The sequence below is a fragment of the Miniopterus schreibersii genome (genome assembly GCF_964146895.1).
Source record: "Miniopterus schreibersii genome assembly, chromosome: 10".
NCBI lineage: Eukaryota > Metazoa > Chordata > Mammalia > Chiroptera > Miniopteridae > Miniopterus > Miniopterus schreibersii.
The window spans coordinates 82,801,830-82,824,020 of NC_138110.1; the positions used below are offsets into that span (position 1 = coordinate 82,801,830).

At 56.2% G+C, this 22,191-nt stretch overlaps 1 protein-coding gene across 2 annotated transcripts; it reads left to right on the forward strand.

Annotated features, from left to right (window-relative positions):
* Window positions 1-2,477: 2,477 nt before the first annotated feature.
* SALL3 (spalt like transcription factor 3) lies at window positions 2,478-21,203 on the forward strand. 2 transcript variants are annotated; one of them, XM_081150194.1, is made up of 4 exons: window positions 2,478-2,619; window positions 13,991-16,936; window positions 17,153-17,493; window positions 19,286-21,201. In XM_081150194.1, the coding sequence occupies exons 1-4, from the start codon at window positions 2,538-2,540 to the stop codon at window positions 19,715-19,717; spliced, it is 3,801 nt and encodes a 1,266-aa protein (XP_081006320.1). In that variant the 5' UTR covers window positions 2,478-2,537; the 3' UTR covers window positions 19,718-21,201. The 2 variants fall into 2 exon arrangements, with proteins under 2 accessions (XP_081006320.1, XP_081006319.1); XM_081150193.1 differs by having other exon boundaries at window positions 13,991-17,493; window positions 19,286-21,203.
* Window positions 21,204-22,191: the final 988 nt, after the last annotated feature.

The following is a 22,191-nucleotide window of genomic DNA, read 5'->3' on the forward strand; positions in this document are numbered from 1 at the left end:
TCCGAAAGCTACAGACGCCGCGGGAGCTACAGGCTGCTTCTCCCCAAAGTGTCGAATAAAAAAAGGAGAGAGAGAGAATTAATCAAGTCACAAAAAGCAGTGCACCTCGAACCAGGAGACCGACCCTCCGACCACCGTTTCGCATTCTTTCTCCTAGAGAGTGGTCACCTTTCCGCTGCGACTCGGAAACTTCCCCAAACTCTAGTCTGTCTGTAAATTAGACAAAAACCTCCCCTCTCTGCAACCGTCCCCGCCCCTTCCCCTTCTCTCCCCAGGAAAGTTCATGGCCCACACTCGCCCCAAAGCCGGGCTGCAAACTTTTCACTGCCCAGCGCCTCTGCGCCGGCGGCAGGAGCGTCCCCCAAACGCTCGCAGCCTTTGGGAAAGTTCACGGCGTTAAGGCAAAGTAAGGTTATTTCCCCCATCGCTGAAACATCCAAGCGGCCGTGGTGTGTGTGGGGGGGGCAGCTCTAGATTTCGGACCCCTCCTATTGGTCATTTCAAAAACAAAATCACCTAAACGATTTGCCCGCCACCAAAAAGCAAGTCAAAACCAACATTAAGGGATTTTTTTGTTTTCGGCAGAAGTGGCGGCGGGGGGCTGTTCGGAGACGATTCCAACCTGTGCGCTTCGTTCCTTGGAACAATTTCCCTGCGCTTTCTCGGAGCCCAAAGCCGTTGCTTCGTGAAAGTTACAGAATTAGAGGCGGGCGGGAGAATGCGGGCGGGGAAGAGGGAAGATTCTAGAACGCGGAAGCAGCCTGCGGTGAGCGTGGCGAGCGCCGCAGGATCGGGGTCCGTCCTGGGGGGCGCGTGTCCCGCGGCCAAGCAGAACCCCACCTCCAGCCACGCGAGGAGCTCGCAGCCCTCCGGGCGCCCGGGGCCGGCTGGTCACCACCCGGTTCCCCCCCAGCGCACGACACTGGGGAAAGCGCCTGGAGGCCATCTGTGCCCACGCTACGCACTAGCCAGGGCCACTTGTAAGGACGAGAAGAAGAAATTTAGGAAATTAAAAAGACATACTGGGGCGAGGGACGCGGGCGCGGCGACTGCAGGGCCTCGGCACAAGCCGGCTGCCGCTCGGGAACGCAGAACACTCGCGGGAGTGAGCGCGGGAGTGGGCGAGCGCGCGTGTGCGCGGCTGCGGCTGGGGGTGCGCGCGCGGCTGCGAGGGCGCGTGCGTGTGACCGCCGACGAAGAGGGGGTGCGTGTGCGGGGAGCGCGCGCCAGAGGGTGTCAGTCCGGACGCGCGCGACCCCCTCCCCGCCCCTCCCCCACCACGTCACCCCCGAAAGCCACGGCACACGGCGGGCCGCGCGCGGGACTTCCGTGGACTTGGAACTTTCGGTCGCGCGGCCTCGGGCACCCCGAACCCCTGCCCACTCCGCAGGTGCCTCGGCACCAAACCCAACGGGAAAGGGAAGTGGGGGGAGGGACATCGGGGCCCCGCCATCCCCTCCCTTCCCCGGGATTTAAGGGCCGCCGGCAGCGGGGAGGCCCGGTGGGCGGCCCAGGGGGCCCAGGGGGCCGAGGCGGCCCCGGTGGTGGCGGCGGGCGGGGCGGGCACGGCGGGCACTCCCGAGCCGGAGGGGACCGGGAGGGGGGAGGACGGGGGGTGACGGGGAGCGGAGGGAGGGAGAACCGAGGGGAGGGCGGGGAGGGGAGGGGAGGAGCCGCGCGGCCCGCGCCGCTTCCGAACCGGAAAGTTGGTCTTGCCGAAGTCCCGCCACCCCGGCGTGCGCGCACCGCTCCGCTCCGGCCGCGAGCCTCCGAGCCGGGCCCGCCGCAGAGGGAGCCGCGGAAGGGACAGCAGCCGGGAGAGAAGGTCCGGAGAGGGGGCACCTGAGCCGGAGCGGGGCTGGCAGCCGAGCGGCGCTGCGCCTCGCCGCGGAGGAGCGGAAGCGCCCGGCCGGCCTCCGTGCCCCGGAGCGCAGGAGGCGCGGCGCCCGAGCGGCCGGGAGACAAAGGCGTCGGCCGGAGCCCTGCCCGCAGCCGCTCTCCCCGGGAGGGGCGGCCGAGCGGCGGCGGGGGGGCGCGGCGCGGGGCGCGGGCGGCGGCGCAGACACTCTATAAAGGGGAGAGCCCGGCGCGCCGGCGGAGACGGCGCCGCGCGGACGCCGCCAAAGTTTGCTGCCTGCGCCCTGGGCAGGGGCGGCCGCCGCGCCCGCCGCTCCCGGCCGCCGAGCGGCACCTGGGCGCCGGGCAGCGCGGAGCCCGCGATGTAGGCGGCGCTGGGCGGCGCGCTCCCAGGTCCCCGGGCGCCGGCCGCCTCCTCGCCCGCGCGGCCGCTAATTGCCAGCGCGGCCTCATTTGCATAGGCCGCCGGAGTCCGCTGGAGGCCGGCCAATCCGCGCGGCCCTCCGCTAATGGCCATGCATTATTCACCAGCCTAATTGCTCAGCCCCATGCGCGGCCCGCGCAGCCGCCGCCGCCGCCCGCGCCCCGCGCCCCGCGCCCGCCCGGCCGCCCCGCGCCGTCCCCGCCGGCCGCCCCGCTGATGCCGCTGCCCCGCGCGGGGCCCGCGCGCCGCTAGCAGCATGTCTCGGCGCAAGCAGGCCAAGCCCCAGCACCTCAAGTCGGACGAGGAGCTGCCGCCGCCTGAAGGGGCTCTGGAGCACGGTGAGGGGCCGCGGGGTGGCGGGCGGGGGCCGGGGACAGCTGGGCGGCGGGGGCGACCGCGCGCCGCGGAAGGTCCCTAACTGCGGCGAGCCAGTGCCCCCCGCGCGGCGCCGGGCCGGGCAGGCGGGCCGCGGGGACCGGTCCTCCGCTGGAGCGCGTTGCGCGGAGAGTTGCGGACGAAGTAAACTTGGCTCAGCCGCCGGGAGTTGGGGAGCTGTGCGCGGGGCTGGGCGTGGGCGGGAGGGGTCCGCGCCGCCTCCTCCGCGCCGCCCCTCGGGCTCCCTGCGGCCGGACCCGGGGCCGGTCTCGGCGACCCCGGCGTTCCCCTGGCGGACGCAGCGGCGGAGACGCGTGCGAGGCTCACCTACCTCTGGACGCGGGCCGGGCAGCTTTGTTCGGCGTCCGGGCGCCCCGGGGCAGTGCGCGGTCGGATCTGGGCCGCTGCCCGGACCCCGGCCTGTCCCCTACCCCGCTGGGTCCGCCTCGTGCGCCCGGAGGCCGCGGAGCCCCGAGTCCCGGCGAGCTGACAAACCGGTGATGCGGCTCTGGAGCGAGCAGACCCTGTTGCCCGGCCTTGCCTAATGGCCGCCTGGGGACTTACCCCGGGGTGAGCTCGGCCGCGGCGCCGGGGGCCCGTGCGGGCGGCGCACCCGGCGCGTCCCGGCGGCTCTAAGTTTGCTCGGCCTGTTCTCGCGTTTCCGCGGCGCCGCGGGGACGCCTCGTCCCCCAGCGAAGGCAGGAGCCGCGCGGTGAACCCGGCGCCGCCGGCCCGACCTCCTCCCGGGAAGTTTTGGGCCCGAATCCTGCGCGGTGCCGCCCGGGGCGCGCGGGGTCCCCAGGGTGCGACACCAGGACGCAGGGCGGCCCGCAGCTGCCCCGCGGCGCGGACATCAAATAGTTCCTTAAAACGCACGCCGGCTAACTTTTGGATGAACCGATTATAAGTTGTTTGGAGGCCGATACGCATCCTTTTACCAAGAGAATTAGGTTTTCTGCAGAAAATCACAGGAACGGGCATTGGTCACACGGTGTTGTGAAGTTTGACTAAGCGGGTGCCCTGCTCGTCGGGACGGAGAAAGGGGGAAAACGCTTAGGACACGGCCGGGAGCTCCCTAAATAAAATGCGTGAACTGGGCCTTCCTGCCGCTCGGAGGTGAGGCCGCGGCGCTGGGCAGCCTCTCGCCCGGGATTGGAACCGGAGATATGCTAAAAAGAAACGCTTGCATATGGTGGGTGGATTAGGGACAAAGGATCTTTTTGTCATGGAAATGGATTTTTTTGTTTTGTTTACTTCATCACATAGAATTTCTCACACTTGGTTTGTTTTGTATCGCCCTCAATGACTACATGATCAAATGAATGGATTTATTTCTGCCGAATGAGAAAGACAGCCTTCCCTTCAAAAGAACTACATTGCATCCCAGTGAGGAATGTTAAAGCTTCATTATCCTGGCCCCTGAATAGCTTAAAATCGGCTTTCACAGGCGCCCCAAAATGCAACAATGTAAATACTTCTCAGCTTTGTAGGGTCGTTATCAAAATGTGCAACGTCTCCTTTTATTAAAGCATATTTTAATTAATAGAGTAAAACCTCTGGTATTTAACAATTAACGAGCTGAGGCTCTGCTATTCATTTTTAATTTCACTTCAGAAATGTGAGCTTGGTGAACCTAATAGTGTAAACATGTTAGGGGGATATAGCCCATATTTGAAAACCTAGGATGGAATAAATTATTTACAAATTCTCTTTTGAAATTCCCCTCGTTGCTGCCGAATTTATTTAGAGGTGAAGCATTCAGGTTTTATACCTGCTGGAGGATTAAAGTTTTTGCCAAACCTGTGTTTTTCCGCCATTGAGAGTTACTATTCCAGATAGTAACACAGTTTCTCATCATGTTTTGCAACAGGCCAAAAACAGCCTGTCTGGGGCTGAGCCTTTGTCAAGTAGTGTGTTCCCTCCATTATTTTAAGGATAGTTTAGGCAAACTATTTAAAAAATAGTTCTTTCTGATTTAATTATTCTGAAGCTGATTGTTCACAGAGCATAAAAGATACTGTGTTCTCTGCTCACTCAAGGAGCACTTGTGTATGGTACTGGGGCCCTGGCTGTCATTAGTCAGATAGCTAAAGTATTTTTTAAAGATAAATGGTTGTGAAAACTAAATTACTCCAACATGAACCAGATCTCAAAATTGTAACTTTGTGAAACACAATGGAAATAACAGACTATGCAAGAAGTTACAAGGGAGCTAAGTTAGTTTACATTGTTTCAGGAACAAAGTAAATAATTCCTTTGTATCACTTTGGGTGTGACATTAATTAAAGCAGTAGATGCATTCAGTAAAATGGAAGGCTATTGATTAATGCCATGAAAAACAGACATTATATGTAAAATTTTAGTATAACATGGGGTGGCAGAGACCCACCGCCGTATTCACTTACAGCAAAAAGACTTTATTTCTTAAAAAAGAAATAAGACTTTTTCCCAGACCTTGGTTTTTAGACAAGCAGTGAGAAAGATAGCTATACAAAAACAGCTTCCATGCTATCCAGACCTTATTGCTGCAGGAATGAAATATGATTGTGTACTTAAAATGAGGAAAAGTAATCATGATTTTTGTGACGTTGCAAAGTTACCCTGTTGTAAAATTTAAGGGTGACTGAGACTTACGTTCCCAATAGAAACAATCTTCTACTGTTTCTGAAAATTTAGAAATGCGTGTGTTGCAGCTTTAGGATTCAGTTAAATGTCTGCCACCAATAATGAAATCCCTGGAGCCAGCTGAATATTTTTGTTCTAAGGAAAAGTAATTAAAACTTCCAATGGCAGAAGAGTACTTAACACGCCTGCTAAGAACTTTAAAAGGTGCAACATTGCTATGCTTTACCATATAAAACACAACTTAATAAAGATGCATTTTACTGTCGTTACAGAGAAAACGTGTTTAAGGAAGAACAAAAGGATATTATAATTTAAAACAATTTGCCATCGTGTGTTTTGTTTGTTAGCACTAATTGCTTCAAAGTGTGTTTTTATTTTCAGTCATATGGCTATCTTAAAAAATCCCTTTAAATGTGGTGAGCATGTGATTTAAGAATTTGCCAGTGGTGTTCACAGACTGTGTTTAAGTTAAGGGAAAGGAGGCCACCAGCCCTGGTGCAGAGGGCTTTCCTCTTTTATCTGTATATGCATGGTTTGCCTTGAGCCCCCCCCCCCACACACACACACACATTTACAATTCAGCATTCGAAAAGGAAACAACACGAGAGGCACTTTCTAACGTTGGTTGGCAGATTGTTTTCTCTGAGACGGGAAAGGTGAAAAGTAAGTCAGAGGGAAATGGGAGAGGAGGACTTTGCAAACATTTATTTTCAAAAATAACATTTAAAAAGCTTACCCTGTTTAGAAATGCATCCTTCGGTGGTCAACAGAAAGCTGCCAATTAATTTCCACCTCTCCGAGGAGGAGCTGATTACCTAACAGTGGGGGTTTTTATGCCCATTTTAAACTTCCCCAACATCTGATAATCCAGCATTTTTAGATCTGTTTGGAGCCAGGGAAGGAGAAGGTATGGCCCCACAGCAGGAATTACTTAGCAAGCTGATTATTTTTTGTATACAAGATGATGGCACAACTGGGTCAGGTTTCATTTCCAACTGCAATCTCCCAGGCTGTGCCATGCTTCTCAAGGTAGCTCTCAGAACACTCTCTTTTGGGGGGAATTCAGAGTAAAGCCAAGGTCTCCCTCTGCACTGAGCGTCCGTTGGAATTTAGCATTCTCAAATGGAAGCATTGGCACAGGCTTTTATTCAAGTAAAATTAAAATCTCCTTAGCTGCTGGTGAGGTTATGCACTGTCCTTGTGCTGCAGGACAGTTTCAGAGGTGATTTTTGAAGGGTTTTGTCCTGTTTTTATTTCCCTGCATGATCCCTCCGTCCACTAGTTGCCAGAGTCAGGCCAACGTGCCCTGGTCCGGTGAAGATGAGTGCTAATCGTGCTGCTGGTGAGAGGCTCGTAATCACAGCCCGTGTTACATTGTTGCCATTTCATATAAAACCAGACATAAAATCTGTAAAAATCGAATGTTTTCCTATTGCCTTAAATAAACTTCTATATTAAAAATAAAACTTGTCCTTAGGTTTTTCTCTTCTAATTTGAATGCCTTTATGAATTAAAATGCAGTGAGCTCTCTGTGTGATTTCCAAGCTGACAGACAAGGCAAGGTGTGTTACAGAACGTGTAAAATATTAATTGAAATAATAAAATAACGTAATGGGCTCCACTTAGGTTAGAGATTAGGGTTGGTCTGTTTGTTAATTAAAGGGAAGGGTTCTCCAGGCTGAACGGATGGCCGCCCGGGAGACCCCGCGATGCCAGCATCTAAACCCGGTCCTCGGGGGCCTGTCTTTTCCCATCACCCCGGAGTAGCTGTGTTTCCCCTCGGGGATCCCCACCCCCTCTGCCTTCCGGAAAGCCTTCCGCCCGCCCGCCGGCGGCCTGGGCCCTGGGGTCTGAGGTCTGGGAGAAGGTGGGGCTGCAGAGCTGGCCGGCTCCGGAGGGCTCCCTGAAGGTGGGTCATTAGAAGAGCTCTGACAAGACGTGCTGATTTAACCTTTGCCTGCTTGGCCTGCCAGGGGTGGCCACTAGATGTCAAACTCATAATACAATTAGTGCATCTGTGCTGTCGCTGTTCTATCAAGTGTTAACACAGGATCCGAGTGTTAACTGGAGCCTCGTGAGTTTGCTCTGGGCTGCTGGGCTTATCAGAGGCCCATCTCGCCCAGCACAAGTGTTTATAGTTCTTAGAGGACCAAGAGCGGGCTTCTTTTGTGTGGCTGTTACATCTTGAACTGTTTAATTAACCCTGCAGGTGCGGTGCCACTCGGTCTTAATTCCTCGGCATGGTCTTTTCTCGAGAGGGGCCTCGCAGCGCTGTCGGGCAATTCTGTTGCGTGACCCGTGGACGTGCAGAGCCACTGGCCTCAGTGACCAGGGCAGTCGCTTTTCCAGGATGATTTTTTTGCACATATGTAAACTTTGCCAGTAGAAACGGAACAGAGTAGTGAAGTGGTGACGCACAGAGATGATTTAATGACCTCCTCCAAGTGCAGAGTCTGATGGGGACAGGGATCCGGGCCCTGCTCTGGACACGGTGTCCCCCCCGCCTCTCCGGGGCCATTTGGACCCAGGTGTTTGCACCTCTAAGTGGTTTTGCTTATTTCTGTGTTTTAAGAATAGTCAGTGGGAAAGACAGCCAGGCCTGGGCCACTCTCGAGTGGGCACGAAATAGCACATTTAAGTCCTTGTGTCACATCTGAGCGTCAGCCTCCTGAACCCTGACCCACAGTGACCTGCAGGAACCTCGCTTTCACCCCTCACGGAACTTCGATGAGATGGTTCTCCTCGGCCGGTGTGCTTCAGGTCTGTGCTGTCGCTGGCGGAGATGGTGACGTGTGGGTGTCCATCAGCAGTGTGGCCACAGCCTGCGTCGCGATGGAGGAGCCATTGTGCAACCTCCAAGTGTCACAAGCATCTTACTCTTGGACACGGCATCCAGGCAGATAGTCAGAGCAAGTGTGGGGGGGTGTCTGCTGTCCTTCTGCTTGTGGCCAGAGAGGAAAGTGTTTGCCTGCCCGGGTGCCTCGCCACACACATTAAAAACTGCAAATGTTTCCGGCAGAGGACGCTTGGTGGCTGTGCCACAGGTGGTCGCTACTTAACAAATTTGAGCTGTGGGCCACCGAGCGGAGCGGAGCGGAGCAGGCGCGGTCAGCACGGGCGTTCGGCATAGCGACAGTGCCCTCCACCGTCGGCTGCGGGCTCTCCAGCCTGGGGTCTGGGGGAAGGACACAATTTCTCCGTTGCGTCTGGAGTTTCTTCTACATTGTTAGACACAGTGGGGGTCTCTATTTGTCTCCTCCTGCGTCGCAGCTTGGGCTCAGTGTGTGATAATTCATCTTTCTTTATGGGATTCAAAGCTATCATAAGGAGTTAAAAAGAATTAATTTGCAAGAAAATAAGTGTCTCCTAACGATTTAGGGAAACTTGAAAAATGCTTTCTGGATTTTTCAGGGATGGCGAAGACAGAGGGGAAAGTGCCCTTTTTCTGTCCTAAAGACCCACGTGGGCTTTTAAAAGTTACTCATTAAAGTGGGGAAGTTAACGTCCTCGCATACTGAACACCTTTACTTCTTTTGTTAATGGTGCGGGATTTGAAATGTGTAGCAAAAGTGTAGCAGAGTGAAGGTGAGCTCTTGAGGCTCAGAAACAAAGTCAGAAAACGCCGGTTTACTGCTTCTTTGTAACTGATTGGCTTCTTTACAAGGCCTCGTGCTCCTGGGAAGAGCAAATTACAAAGCCACGCTAAGAACTGTAGTTTGAATTTTTTAAAGAAAGCTTGTATATATGTCCCAACAGTGTTTCCCTTGTGGCTTCAAAACGATCCTCGTGGGTGGGGACATTCTGCCACATCCCTCTTCCCAGGGCAGACACGGTACGTGTATGTTATATAACAGACCAGGAACTGAAGCTGAGAGAATTGGGAAACGGGCAGTTTTTTTTGGGGGGGGGGGGGGGAGGGGGGAGGTCCTTTCACACTGAGAGAATGATCCTATGAATAGGAACGATTTTGTTAAACATTCTCTGTGTGTGTTATGATTGAGAAGGGGAAAAAAAACCTGCGTTTGTAAGACGGTCGTGGACGCTGTCCCTTTGTTAGGGACCTTCTGTGAAAGGCCTGAGGACCGACTTTCCCTCTGCTAAGGAAGCGAGAAGCAGGACTTGCTCAGGAAGGTGAGAGCAGGGATAGAGCTGGAAACATCTGAGGTGTAAACAGCCGGCGTGGGCATCACTGCAGGCTAATTACGCATTTCCTCTTACACGGAGAGGCTTCTGCTCAGCTGTCTCCTCCCTCCTGATGCCTTCAGGAGGCAGATTCCGCGTCAAGTCCTGGGCCCGACCCCGAGCCAGGGGCTGGCACAGGTCTGGGGTTCCAGAAGCTGCCTGTTCCCAGGGCAGCGTCTTCCTCTCACTGACGCACAGCGAGGGCCACGCCACCTGGACTGGGCGCTCCCGCTCCCCAGGACCGCAGGCTCCGGGGGTCGGCTGGCATTTTTCTTTGCTGGTTCTGACGTAACCCTCATGCACTATAAATTCCTGCCTCATCCCTGGCCTGTTTACAATTTGAAATCTCAGTTGTTGAATAGTCAGTATGTTAAAAATAAATTGCTTTGACATTAATGATCATGTTTGCAAAGCTTGTTTCTCAGTCCCCCCTTAAGAAAGAAAGACTTTCCGATTGCAATGGAAATAAATGTCTCAAACGTGCACTGTCGGTACAGAGGCTCACGGACAGGCTTTTACCTTGAAATACAGATTTTCAGCCGTATCGAGAAATGCAGGTGATAACTTCTATTTTTACGACACACAGGCCAGTTTAAATGTACATTTCATTAAGAGATGGGTGAATACATCTGAATCTGACTTCATATCGGCTTAAAACAATGGCAGGATTAAAGGGCTTTGGAAGTTATGTGATAAAACTGGGAGCTGCATTCGGATTTTCCCCACATGTGTTTTCCTGTTGCAGAGAGCATTTTTCAAAATGAATAAGTTTTGCCAGCTTAGCGCACGCACACTGTAACACAACGCACGCCTTCGCCGTGATGTGAAGAGCCATCGAGTTATAACAACTTATTTCACGTCTCTCTGAAGGCAGCCGGGGCCCGTCCTCGCTCGGCGCTGAGGACCAGCCGCGCTGCTTCTGAGAGCTCTGTCCCCGTAAAACAGGCCCCTTCCGCTTACTTCCTACCAGTCAGTTCAGCTGAAGTGCTCATTGTGGCTGTTTAACAACATCCTTAAAATATGCACCCAAAATGTGAATTCCTTAGTGAAACACTGAAGTTTTTATTGGAATGCATTTTATTTAAAGCTGTCTCAGGAAATTTGTGCTTCTCTGTAACTCTGATGGAATGTTTGTCACACTCAGATTTTGAGCAAGAAAGGAGAGAACTGAACTGATCGTGTTATTGGGATTTCAAACAAACCCCAGTTAAAAAAAAAAAAAATTACAGGTGGTGATTCTAAACTATTCATCCAAAATAAATCTGGATTGTATTGAAGAATTTTTTTCTTCACTGATGGTAGTTTTTAAAATATGTTTTAAGCAAAAGGCAAATGTATTATGGAAATTGGCTTATAAAATCTAACAGTTCTCTGTTTTGTTTGGTTCATTAACATAATGAACTGTGAACAGGTCCAAATGGTCAAAATGCCATTTTTTACACAATTTCCTCTCTCTGATTTTAAAGGAATGTGTGTGGAAGGAGCGTTTACTGTGACAAGAATATCTTCATTATAGTTAGATACTCATCCCTTACCATTGCATTAGACAAAATGCCTTATTCATAGAAAGTGCTTAAATATTCTATGCCCAGTTTCTACAATTGAGAAATAGTTGTAAGTTTGCAAACCTGCCAATTGGGGGCTGGGAGGCTGTGGGAACATTTCCCAACTTTCATGCATTTGGAGGTGAACTCTCAAAATACTTAGACCATGGAAAAAATGGAAATGGAGAAATTTATCTCTGACTAGATTTGTTTGGGTGGATGAAGAACTTTGGGGCAAGTACATTGTAGGACAAAAGTCCTGTTCCTGTTTCACATGCCACAGTTTTCTACAGAGAAAACGGGGGGAACGCTCTTTGTGGAGATGCAGTTTATTCACAATTCAGTAAGTTAAGTCATCCAACACTCACCACACTAAAAATAATCCAGAAATCAGCCTAATTTTTAAGCACTTTCTTAGTGAATTGTTTCCAGCACACAGTCCGTATAGAGAAACAGTGTTCTCTGAATGAGACATAACACTGTGCTGAACTGTGTAAAATTTGAAATGTATACACCATGAGAGGGCTTTTTTGTATCATTTGAAAGTGAAACATTTTGTCTCATCTAAGGATTTAAAGGTAGAAAATGTTTCAGAGTCAGCAATATTTAATTTCTTGGTATTTTTCTCTTTAAAAAGTATTAAAATAAAAATCTTCATGAAGATCAGGGCAGGCCTTTATATCATAGCTTTAAAATATTGCAAAAGAACTTTTAAAAATATTCTGCTCTGTATTTAGTGATCACAGTTACAATGTATGAACCCGACTCCAATGCGATTGCTTGTTGCAGATGGACTTTTTTTTTTTTCATGGCCACTTGGACTTTTAAGTACCTGGGTCTGCAGAGGAACATTCCACTAATACAAAGAAATTGAAAAGTAGCGAGTCTGTGCATTGTGTGATGATTTTTTAAATACATGACTAGAACTTCAGACAGCCCTTATTTACTGACCTTTAATTATTTACCTGAAGATTTTAGTTTTTGTTTTGTTCTTGCGCTGTTTCTTGACCTTAGCAGGTTTAGAGTTGGATTTTGCACACCTTGAGCAGAGTTAGGTCCTGGGAGTATTTATTTTGTTAATGTGCCATCTGCAGTATAAGTCAGCTGTCCTTGCTCCCAGCGATGCTCGGCCTCATTACTGCGCCCATCACATCCCTTCTTTCCCCGTAATGAGCCTCCTCCAGTCCGACCGTCCGCACCGACTTTAGTTTAAAAGTCCAGCAGGTCTTTATGGGCTGCGAGCCCTAACTTCTCCCCTTCAGATGGTTTGGCCAGTTACGAAAATGCTAATTGAACACCGCTAATAATTTTTTAAAGGCATGTATAAATTACCCGGCAGTAATGGCCTCATGGAGAGCAGCAAGCAGGCTAGCCTCAAAGATATTTTTACTTTCCAGTGCAGGGGCTAATGTTTATACACGAATTTTTTTTTTTTTTTAAATCAGATTTTTCTACTGAAATGGGGCTGAATGAATTCTTTCCCCATAAACCCTACAAGGGAAAAAAAATATGGAGACGTCTCAGCAAGTGTCTGTGTTGGGAGTAGAACAGTAAACATTTCTGGGGCGCACACTTGGGGTGTCGTCTTATGCTCAGCTGCGCCCTTTGCCCGGTGGCAACGAGCTGATTGGCAGCTGTCACTTCTCCCTGTGGAGCTGATGTTGCTGCGAGTAGACAAAAGGCCGTTAGGAGCCCGCGCGTCCGGCCGGCACCGAGCCCAGCGATCGCTGAGCGTCGCCCCTCGCCCCCGCCACCCAGAACCCGGGCAGGAAACGTTATCACATGTCGCCTCCTTGTTCCCGGACAGCGTCTATTTGATCAGGTGTGAATTGGAGTTGTTCATTAAGCGGGGTGGTTGTTCGGCACAAGAGGGGTGGGGAAGTCAGGAAGTAGCTGCCTGCCGCAGTAATTAAACATGTGTGACCAATTAGAGGGCTTCCCGCCCGGCGCGGGCGTATGATCGGCTCAGCCTTTCTGCGGGAACAGACGAAACTAGGCAAGAGAGACGCGCCCGACGGCAGCATCCTCGCGTTCCCCGTGTCCGCGCGAGATGAACTTCAAATACGTGATTTCTAGCTTGTTAGCGGGCCGCCACACGCTATTGGCCGATAACAGGAACACAGCGTTTGGCTTCATTTCACCAAGAAATAAATACTGCATCCGATGGAGCCCACGAGTTGCGTGAAAAACGTGATTAATGTCAGGCCCGGACTAAGTGGGTGACATTTACCTGTAAGATCCTAAAACGTAGACGTGTCCCCGGCCCGTAAGAACCTCGCGGAGGGCCGGGAGGGTGCGGGATGGATTGGCCCATCGACCACACGCCGGGGAGACGGCGTTTCGGAGCCGAGATGAGAGAAGGGCTGTATCTTCTTTGTTACGTTTACAAGTGCGAGCATTTAGCTGAAATTTCCTACATGAACCAAGTGGCCGTTGGTCTGAAAGGAGCTATAGGATTGCGTTAAGTCTGTGCCGTCTCCCGGCGCGTAAAGATGATAAATCTGCGCTCCGGGGCCCGGGGAGGCGCGGCCGGCTCGCTGTCAGGTGCCGACGCGAGTTTGAAAGGTTACAGATTAGTTTAGCGATGTTAAGCGAACTGGCAAAGGCATCTCTAATTTTGCTGGAAACGAGGAGGCCGGGTGGCCGGGAGAATCCTAATGAGCCCATCAGGCCGGCTTTGTGCCGCAGACGGGGCGGCCACGGGCTGTATGAAAATATTGGAAATCAATGGCTTCTATGGAATTTCATTAGGAAGCGGCATCCACAATTGATAGAGCCTCATAATTTGATGGATGGTGCTAAGAAAATGATTAGCTGGCTAGAAGGGCCCGGGGAGCGCCCGTGCCGGGCGCCAGGAACGTTGAAGTAGGGTAATTTGTACAGAATAAAAAATATTGATTTTACGTATGTGCAGAATTCTGCAGCGGAGGGCGGGTCGTGGGGCCGGTCGCTCGCGACTGACGCGGTCTCTCGGTTTCCGCAGCGGCCCCCGGGGAAGGCGCGGACGACCGGGACAGCGGCGGGGACAGCCGGAGCGGCGGCGAGGAGACCAGCGTGTGTGACAGGTGCTGCGCCGAGTTCTTCAAGTGGACGGACTTCCTGCGGCACAAGAAGAGCTGCACGAAAAACCCGCTCGTGCTGATCATCAGCGAGGATGAGCCGGCCCCGGCCTCCGAGGAGTTTCCGGAAGCTTCTCCGGCCAGCTCCCCGAGCGCGCGGACGGAGAGCGAGGCCGCCGAGGAGGCGCCCGCCCCGGAGGGCGGGGAGGGCGGCGAGGTGAGGGCCCCGGAGAGGGAGGAGGAGCCCATGGACGTGGAGCCCCCCGCGGCCGACAAGAGCTTGCAGGGCCCGGGCCCCTCCCTCCCGGGGAAGCCGCCCCTACCTCAGGCCCCCGAGCCGGCGCCCGTGGCCGCCTACGGCATGCCGAGCACCAACGTGACGCTGGAGACCCTGCTGAGCACCAAGGTGGCCGTGGCGCAGTTCTCCCAGCACGCGAGGGCTGCGGGCGCGGCGGGCTCGGGCGGCGGGGTGGCGGCCGTGGCCGTGCCCATGATCCTGGAGCAGCTGATGGCCCTGCAGCAGCAGCAGATCCACCAGCTGCAGCTCATCGAGCAGATCCGCAGCCAGGTGGCCATGATGAGCCGCCAGCCCCTGAGGCCGCCGCTGAACCCCGGGGCCGCCGCGGGGGCCCAGAGCGCCCCGGGGCCCGCCTCCGGCCAGCTCCCGGGGCTGGCCACGCACTCCGCCCTGCAGCTGCCCTCCGGGGCCGCCCACGTCCCCACGGCGCCAGGCCCCTCCGCCCAGCCCGCAGCCTACGAGGGCGCCCAGCCGCTGTCCCAGCCGGGGTCTGGGGCGAGCACCCCGCACGTCCCCGGCGGGGGCCCCTCGGTCCCCGAGTCCAGCGGGCCGGCATCCTCCAGCGTGGCCCCCGCCTGCGCCAACCCGGCCTCCGTGGCCGGCGCCCCCGGCGGCACCTCACAGCCACAGAAAGCCCCCACCCCGCCCGCCCTGGGGCCCAGCCCGCTGCTTAGCTCGGCGCCCAGCCTGCCAAACCCTCTTCTACCTCAGACTTCTGCCGGCAGCGTCATCTTCCCCAACCCGCTGGTCAGCATCGCGGCCACCGCCAACGCGCTGGACCCCCTGTCCGCCCTCATGAAGCACCGCAAGGGCAAGCCCCCCAACGTGTCGGTGTTCGAGCCCAAGGCCAGCGCCGAGGACCCCTTCTTCAAGCACAAGTGCAGGTTCTGTGCCAAGGTGTTCGGGAGCGACAGTGCCCTGCAGATCCACCTGCGCTCCCACACGGGCGAGCGGCCCTTCAAGTGCAACATCTGCGGCAACCGCTTCTCCACCAAGGGCAACCTGAAGGTGCACTTCCAGCGGCACAAGGAGAAATACCCCCACATCCAGATGAACCCCTACCCCGTGCCCGAGTACCTGGACAACGTGCCCACCTGCTCCGGGATCCCCTACGGCATGTCCCTGCCCCCCGAGAAGCCGGTCACCACCTGGCTGGACAGCAAGCCCGTGCTGCCCACGGTGCCCACGTCCGTGGGGCTGCAGCTGCCACCCACCCTCCCCAGCGTCGGCAGCTACGCCGACTCCCCCAGCCTCACCCCTGCCAGCCGCTCCCCGCAGCGGCCCTCGCCCGCCTCCAGCGAGTGCCCCTCCCTGTCCCCCGGCCTCAACAGCTCCGAGTCGGGGGCCCCGGCCACAGCCGAGTCCCCCCAGCCCGCGCTCGGCGGGTCTTCTCTGACCAAGACTGAGCCCGGGAGCCTGCCTTGCGCCAACGCCGGGACAGGGGAGGCCCCCGCCGGCGGGCAGGTCTCCGCGGCGTCCGCGTCGGCCAGCACCGCCCCCGCGGACAGCGGCGTCCCCGCCGGCCTCTGCAGCCCGGCCCTGGCCGCCGGCTCCGACCAGTTCAAGGCCAAGTTTCCCTTCGGGGGGCTGCTGGACTCCATGCAGACGTCGGAGACGTCCAAGCTGCAGCAGCTGGTGGAGAACATCGACAAGAAGATGACCGACCCCAACCAGTGCGTGATCTGCCGCCGGGTGCTGAGCTGCCAGAGCGCCCTCAAGATGCACTACCGGACCCACACCGGCGAGCGGCCCTTCAAGTGCAAGATCTGCGGCCGCGCCTTCACCACCAAGGGCAACCTGAAGACGCACTTCGGGGTGCACCGGGCGAAGCCGCCCCTGCGCGTGCAGCACTCCTGCCCCATCTGCCAGAAGAAGTTCACGAACGCGGTGGTCCTGCAGCAGCACATCCGCATGCACATGGGCGGGCAGATCCCCAACTCGCCGCTGCCCGAGGGCCTGCAGGACGCCCTGGACGCCGAGCTCCCCTACGACGACAGGGCCGCCGAGGCCCTCAGCAGCCTCGAGGACGACGCGGAGGAGACGTCCATGGAGGAGGACCCCGAGCCGCGGGACCCGGCCGGCGACCCGTCCAGGCCGCTGCTGCCCTGCGCGGGCTCCTGCCCGCCCTCGCCGCCCTCCGTCATCTCCAGCATCGCCGCCCTGGAGAACCAGATGAAGATGATGGACTCGGTCATGAGCTGCCCGCGGCTGGCGGCCCTGAAGGCCGTGGAGAACGGGTCCGGGGACAGCGACCGCCTCAGCAACGACTCCTCGTCCGCCGTGGGCGAGCTGGAGAGCCGCAGCGCGGGCAGCCCGGCCCTGTCCGAGTCGTCCTGCTCCGTGCAGGCCCCGTCCCCCGTCCACAGCCACAGCGAGAGCCTGCCCTCCAAGTCCCCGGGCCTCAGCAGCCACGAGGAGCCGCTGGACCTTCCGCTGAAGACCGAAAGGCCGGACAGCCCGCCCCCCGCCCCCGAAAACGGGGGCGCCCTGGACCTCACGGCCGCCCACCCCGGCCGGCTGGCCATCAAGGAGGAGGCCCCCTTCGGCCTGCTGTTCCTGAGCAGAGAGCGGGGTAAGTGTGAGCGCGCCGCGTGTCCCGTCTGCGGCAAGCCCTTTGCCTGCAGGAGCGCGTTGGAAATCCACCGCCGCAGCCACACCAAGGAGCGCCCCTTCGTCTGCGCGGTCTGCGGGCGCGGGTGCTCGACGGCCGGTAATTTAAAGCAGCACTTGCTGACCCACAGACTGAAGGGGCTGCCCTCTCCGTTATTTGACCCCCACTTTGCTCTAGGTCCCAGCCAGAGCGCCCCTAGCCTGGTCGCCGGCTCCGCGCCCGCCGTGATCAAAATGGAGGTGAACGGGCACGGCAAGGCCGTCGCGCTGGGCGAGGGCCCGCCGCTGCCCGCCGCCGCCCAGGTGCCCGCCGGGCCGCAGGCGGTGCTGAGCCCCGGCCTCGCGCCCATGCTGGCGCCCCCGCCGCGCCGGACGCCCAAGCAGCACAACTGCCAGTCGTGCGGGAAGACCTTCTCCTCGGCCAGCGCCCTGCAGATCCACGAGCGCACCCACACTGGGGAGAAGCCCTTCGGCTGCACCATCTGCGGCAGAGCCTTCACCACCAAGGGCAACCTCAAGGTGAGGCTGTGGGCGAGCCCTGGGCGGTCCCGGAGGCCCCACTCCCAGCGGTGTGGCAGGTGGGGCTTCTGCTGGTCAGGGGGACAAGCCTGCAGGGAGCCCACGCAGTACAGTGTGTGAGTGCCTGTGGGAGTGTGTGTGTGCACGTGTGGGTTAGTGTGTGCACGTGTGGGTTAGTGTGTGCACGTGTGGATGTATGTGGGTTAGCGTGCACATGTGGGTTAGTATGTGCACATGTGTGTTCGTGTGTGCGTGTGTGGGTGTATGTGGGTTAGTGTGTGCATGCGGGTTAGTGTGTGCACATGTGGGTTAGTGTGTGCATGTGTGGGTGTATGTGGGTTAGTGTGTACATGTGGGTTAGTATGTGCACATGTGGGTTCGTGTGTGCACATGTGGGTTAGTGTGTGCACGTGTGGGTGTATGTGGGTTAGTGTGTACATGTGGGTTAGTGTGTGCACGTGTGGGTTAGTGTGTGCACGTGTGGGTGTATGTGGGTTAGTGTGTACATGTGGGTTAGTGTGTGCACGTGTGGGTTCGTGTGTGCATGTGTGGGTGTATGTGGGTTAGTGTGTACATGCGGGTTAGCGTGGGTTAGTGTGTGCATGTGTGGGTTCGTGTGTGTATGTGTGGGTGTATGTGGGTTAGTGTGTACATGTGGGTTAGCATGTGCACATGTGGGTTAGCATGTGCAAGTGTGGGTGTGTACATGTATGAGCATGAGTGTGCAGGGTGTGAGCACATGTGTAGTGTGTGCCTTGCGTGTGTCTAATGTGTGTGTGGATGAGTGTGTGTGTGTTGTGCACATGCAGGTGTGTGTGCACGGGTGTAGTGTGTACACCATGTGTGCACGCATGTACATGCTCACAGTGATATGTGCATGCTGTTCAGCTGCAGAACATCTCACCTCCCCCAGGGGGCTCGTGCAGCCTTTTCAGCATGGCAGCCTGTTGGGTGGCAGGCACCCTGCCAGGTGGGCAGGCCCAGGGCACTGCTTTCTAGAATCTTTTGACAAGACCAGCTGGGCCTTTAAACACCTGCCCCAGGCCAGAGGCTGGTCCTGTTGTCTGTCCTGCAGCTGCTGAGGGGCTGAGAAGCCGCCCAGCCCGAGGGCCAGAGCAACAGCTGGCGCTGGGTTCCTAGGTCAGTTTCCGCCTGCTGTCCGCGCTCCCTGGGAGGTGGAGTGTGTGACAGGTGCTAGGTGACAGTGCAGGCCAGTGTCCCACTTTCAGCTAATGTGCTGCCCTCCGGCCGTGTCAGGTGCCTGCTGGGGTCTCAGTGACCTCTTCAGACACCGTGCAACGGTCAGTACCTGTGGCTTCTACTTACTGAGGTCTCTGCCGACCACAGGTGCCCAGGATGCTTCCTCCGTGTTCGGGAGGGAGGCACAGAGGAGCCAAGAGTTTCACGTAGGAGTCGACCTTGGGGGTGGGAGAGGCCCCTACACCAGGCTCAGGAGCCTAGAGGCCCTGAGCTTTGGGACATTCTCTGGGGTCTTTATCTCACACCTTGGGGGAGAGGGGAAGGTCTTCGATCAAGTTAATGAAGTCGAAGAAACATCAAGGCATCGGCTGGTTTTGCTTTTTGCGTTTAGTAAAAAAACATTGCACATTGATGTATAAGATGATCAGAAAAGTTTGCCTAACAGTGTCCTATTGTCCCCAAACGAAGGACTGGCTCAGAAACGAGTCCTGAGGGAGTCACACTGTGTGGGGGCGACACTCGGGCGTGCATTCGTGGGCACTCTGCCTCCTGCCGGCCTGCTCACATGGGTTGTCTCCCGTGTCTCACGCAGGTGCACATGGGCACTCACATGTGGAACAACGCCCCTGCGAGGCGCGGCCGCCGCCTGTCGGTGGAGAACCCCATGGCTCTGCTGGGGGGCGACGCCCTCAAGTTCTCGGAAATGTTCCAGAAGGACCTGGCGGCGCGTGCGATGAACGTGGACCCTGGTTTCTGGAACCAGTACGCGGCGGCGATCACCAACGGCCTGGCCATGAAGAACAACGAGATCTCGGTCATCCAGAACGGGGGCATCCCCCAGCTCCCGGTGAGCCTGGGCGGCAGCGCCATGCCCCCCGTGGGCTCCCTGGCCGCCGGCATGGACAAGGCGCGCACGGGCGGGAGCCCGCCCATGGTGGGCCTGGACAAGGCCGGCTCCGACTCGGGGGCCGGCCGGCCCTTCACGCGGTTCATCGAGGACAACAAGGAGATCGGGATTAACTAGCCCGCGCTCGGCAGCCCGCCCGCCGCGCTGTCCCTCCCACACGCTGTGACGTGTGGCCACCGGGCTGCGCCCCTGCCGGCCCGGGTTCTCCTCGCCGTTGTCCCCGGGGCAGAGAATCCGTTAACTGTGGCTGCTGGAAGGCCGCCTCCTGAGCGCTGCATGGTCCTCCTCTCTCGGTGAGCTGGGCCGTTCTTGAGAATTCTTCAACCTTTTCCATACACGTAAGTCAAAAAAAAAAAAGCGACGTCCCTGGGAAACCGCGCTGGGAGCAGGAAGGGCTCCGAGCACACCCGCTGCGTCTCTCCTGAAACCTGACAATCCCGAGCGGGGCCAGGGGTCCCCTGCGGCGTTCCAGCGACACCCGCTCAAGATAGTCAGACGCTGAACTCCGTGTTTAGAACTCGCGTCCCGAAGACGTGGCCCCGTGCCCCCAGCGCCGTGTCTCACGACTGTACCTTTGTCTGTAGTATTTATGACGTTGCGATTATGCGGGTAACCGACGCGCAGCCCCGACGGGAACGGTAGCTTTCGTAATGCAGGATACACCCGGCGGTGTGTTTCGTTGTGTTCTTTTCTAAGCAAGATTTGTTTTACTATAAATACGTGGGTTCCTTCATGCAGGCAACATTGTGGCGTTCTCCTGGGAAAGATAGCATGCTTTCTGTGTGCAAGTACCTGTCAGTATCAAGCCTCTGTTTGCTTATTTAAACGTTTGTAGCTGCTCTGTGGACAGTTGCTCTCTAGTGTGGTCTGTGGCCCAGCGGCTGGGAACCAGTTACAGGCAAGTGTCGCCGCAAACCGCTCACAACCTTATACGCCGTTGTGGGTCAACATCTCACTTATCAAAGCTGTAAAAATAAAGAGGTAATGTTTGTATAATGTGGTTGAAACTCTTAATTTATACTGTTGCACTTTTAGAATTTTGTACTAGGGAGGTTTGTCTATACTTTGAAGATTTAAAAAGATGTAAAATATTTTATAAATAGCTCTCTGATTTAAGGAAGATGGAAAAGGAAACCGTTACTGTCTGTCGTTTTGTCCCGAGCACAGAAAACATGAGGACCTGTGCTACTTAGAAAAGCCGCCAGGACCTGTCGGTTCCTCAGTCAGCGAGGGCCCGCCGTTCATCGGTTACGATGACTTATTTAACTTCTCTGCAAAGCGCGTTTGACAAAACCTCGAGGCGTTCGTCTTGGGAGGGTGACCCCGGGAGCCGGGAGCCGAGACGACGTGGCGTAGGTGCGGTTCCACTGTCAGTCTGTCTCTTCCTCCCACGCCCACGAGGGAGCCCCGACTGCCCTGGGCATAAATGGGGGAGACATATCAGCGTCCGGCAGGGTAGGCAGTAACTGGGAAACCCGCTCCACTCCTGGTTTGTCCGTCACCTTCTCAGATGCTAACAAAGCCCGGTGTCACCTGGTGACCCCGTAGCCTGAGGGAGGAGGGGCCCTGGAGCCGAGAGGTGGGCGGCCGGCCGGCGGGCGGGGGCGGGGGGGCTGCGTGTTCTACCTCATTTTATGCACGGCGGGCGAGCTGCGGTCTGAGACTGCGGGCTTCCTCCAGCACCACTGTCCCAGGGACGTCGCGGGTCCCAGGACCCCGAAGAAGGGACCAGTTGGTGACGTCTTCTCAGCTGAAACAGAAAAACGGGACAGTCTCTCCCGCGCAGGCCGCCACAGCGACGACAGATCACGTCGCTGGGCCCCGGGAGGGCAGAAATGAACTCTGAACTCGCTCCACAGCCCCGTTTTCTGAGTCCGAGGTGGCGCGTGTCGTGTGTGTCCCCCCGCCCCCCGCCCCTCGCTGCGGGATGGGGGGGGGTCCGCATTGGAAAAGAAAACAGGTGGCTGCCCGTCGCTGTGTTCCAGCAGTTGAATGTTTTTATTATTTATCTGTGTCCTTTGGGGTGTGAGTTTTTTGCTGTTAGTATTGGGTCCCGTGTAGGGTTCTGTCTTCCCCCAAAAGGATGTGTAAATAAATGACTTCAGAGACATGTAAAGCTTGTAAATAAGACGGCTCGCGACGGGACCGTGAGACTGACCCCTGCGCGGGGACGGGCCGCCCCTCTCTGCATGGTGAGAGACACTATTTTTCTACTGGGGTGCCATGTGGGGCCAGGGCCTCCCCGAACCGGCGGGGATTGTTACCTAGATCCAATATTTTTTATGATGAAATCTGCGGCTCGACGCACCTGCTGATCGGAATGGATGTCTTAGTCTAAGTTCCTATTTTGTCATATGGAGTTGAATAAAAGGCAGGATGTCACATTACTTCTGAATTACGCGCCTTGATTATTGGAAGGGAAACAGTGGAGTCTGCGGCGGGTGCGCATCCGGGGTGTCTCTCCGAGGTACGTCGGCCTGGGCTGACCGCTCGGATTTAAGCAATATCTCCATGTATCTTGGTGGGTCTTGAAATGTTTGGTTTTCACTTTTTTCTCAAATAAAAAGGCAGCCCCCCCGAGGGTGGATTTT

Excerpts from the sequence above, each read along its gene's own strand:
- SALL3 (XM_081150193.1), top strand. The coding sequence starts at position 2,538 with ATGTCTCGGCGCAAGCAGGCCAAGCCCCAGCACCTCAAGTCGGACGAG. Across the intron at positions 2,620-13,990 it reads TGAAGGGGCTCTGGAGCACG|CGGCCCCCGGGGAAGGCGCG; the intron begins GTGAGGGGCCGC and ends CGGTTTCCGCAG. Across the intron at positions 17,494-19,285 it reads CCACCAAGGGCAACCTCAAG|GTGCACATGGGCACTCACAT; the intron begins GTGAGGCTGTGG and ends TGTCTCACGCAG.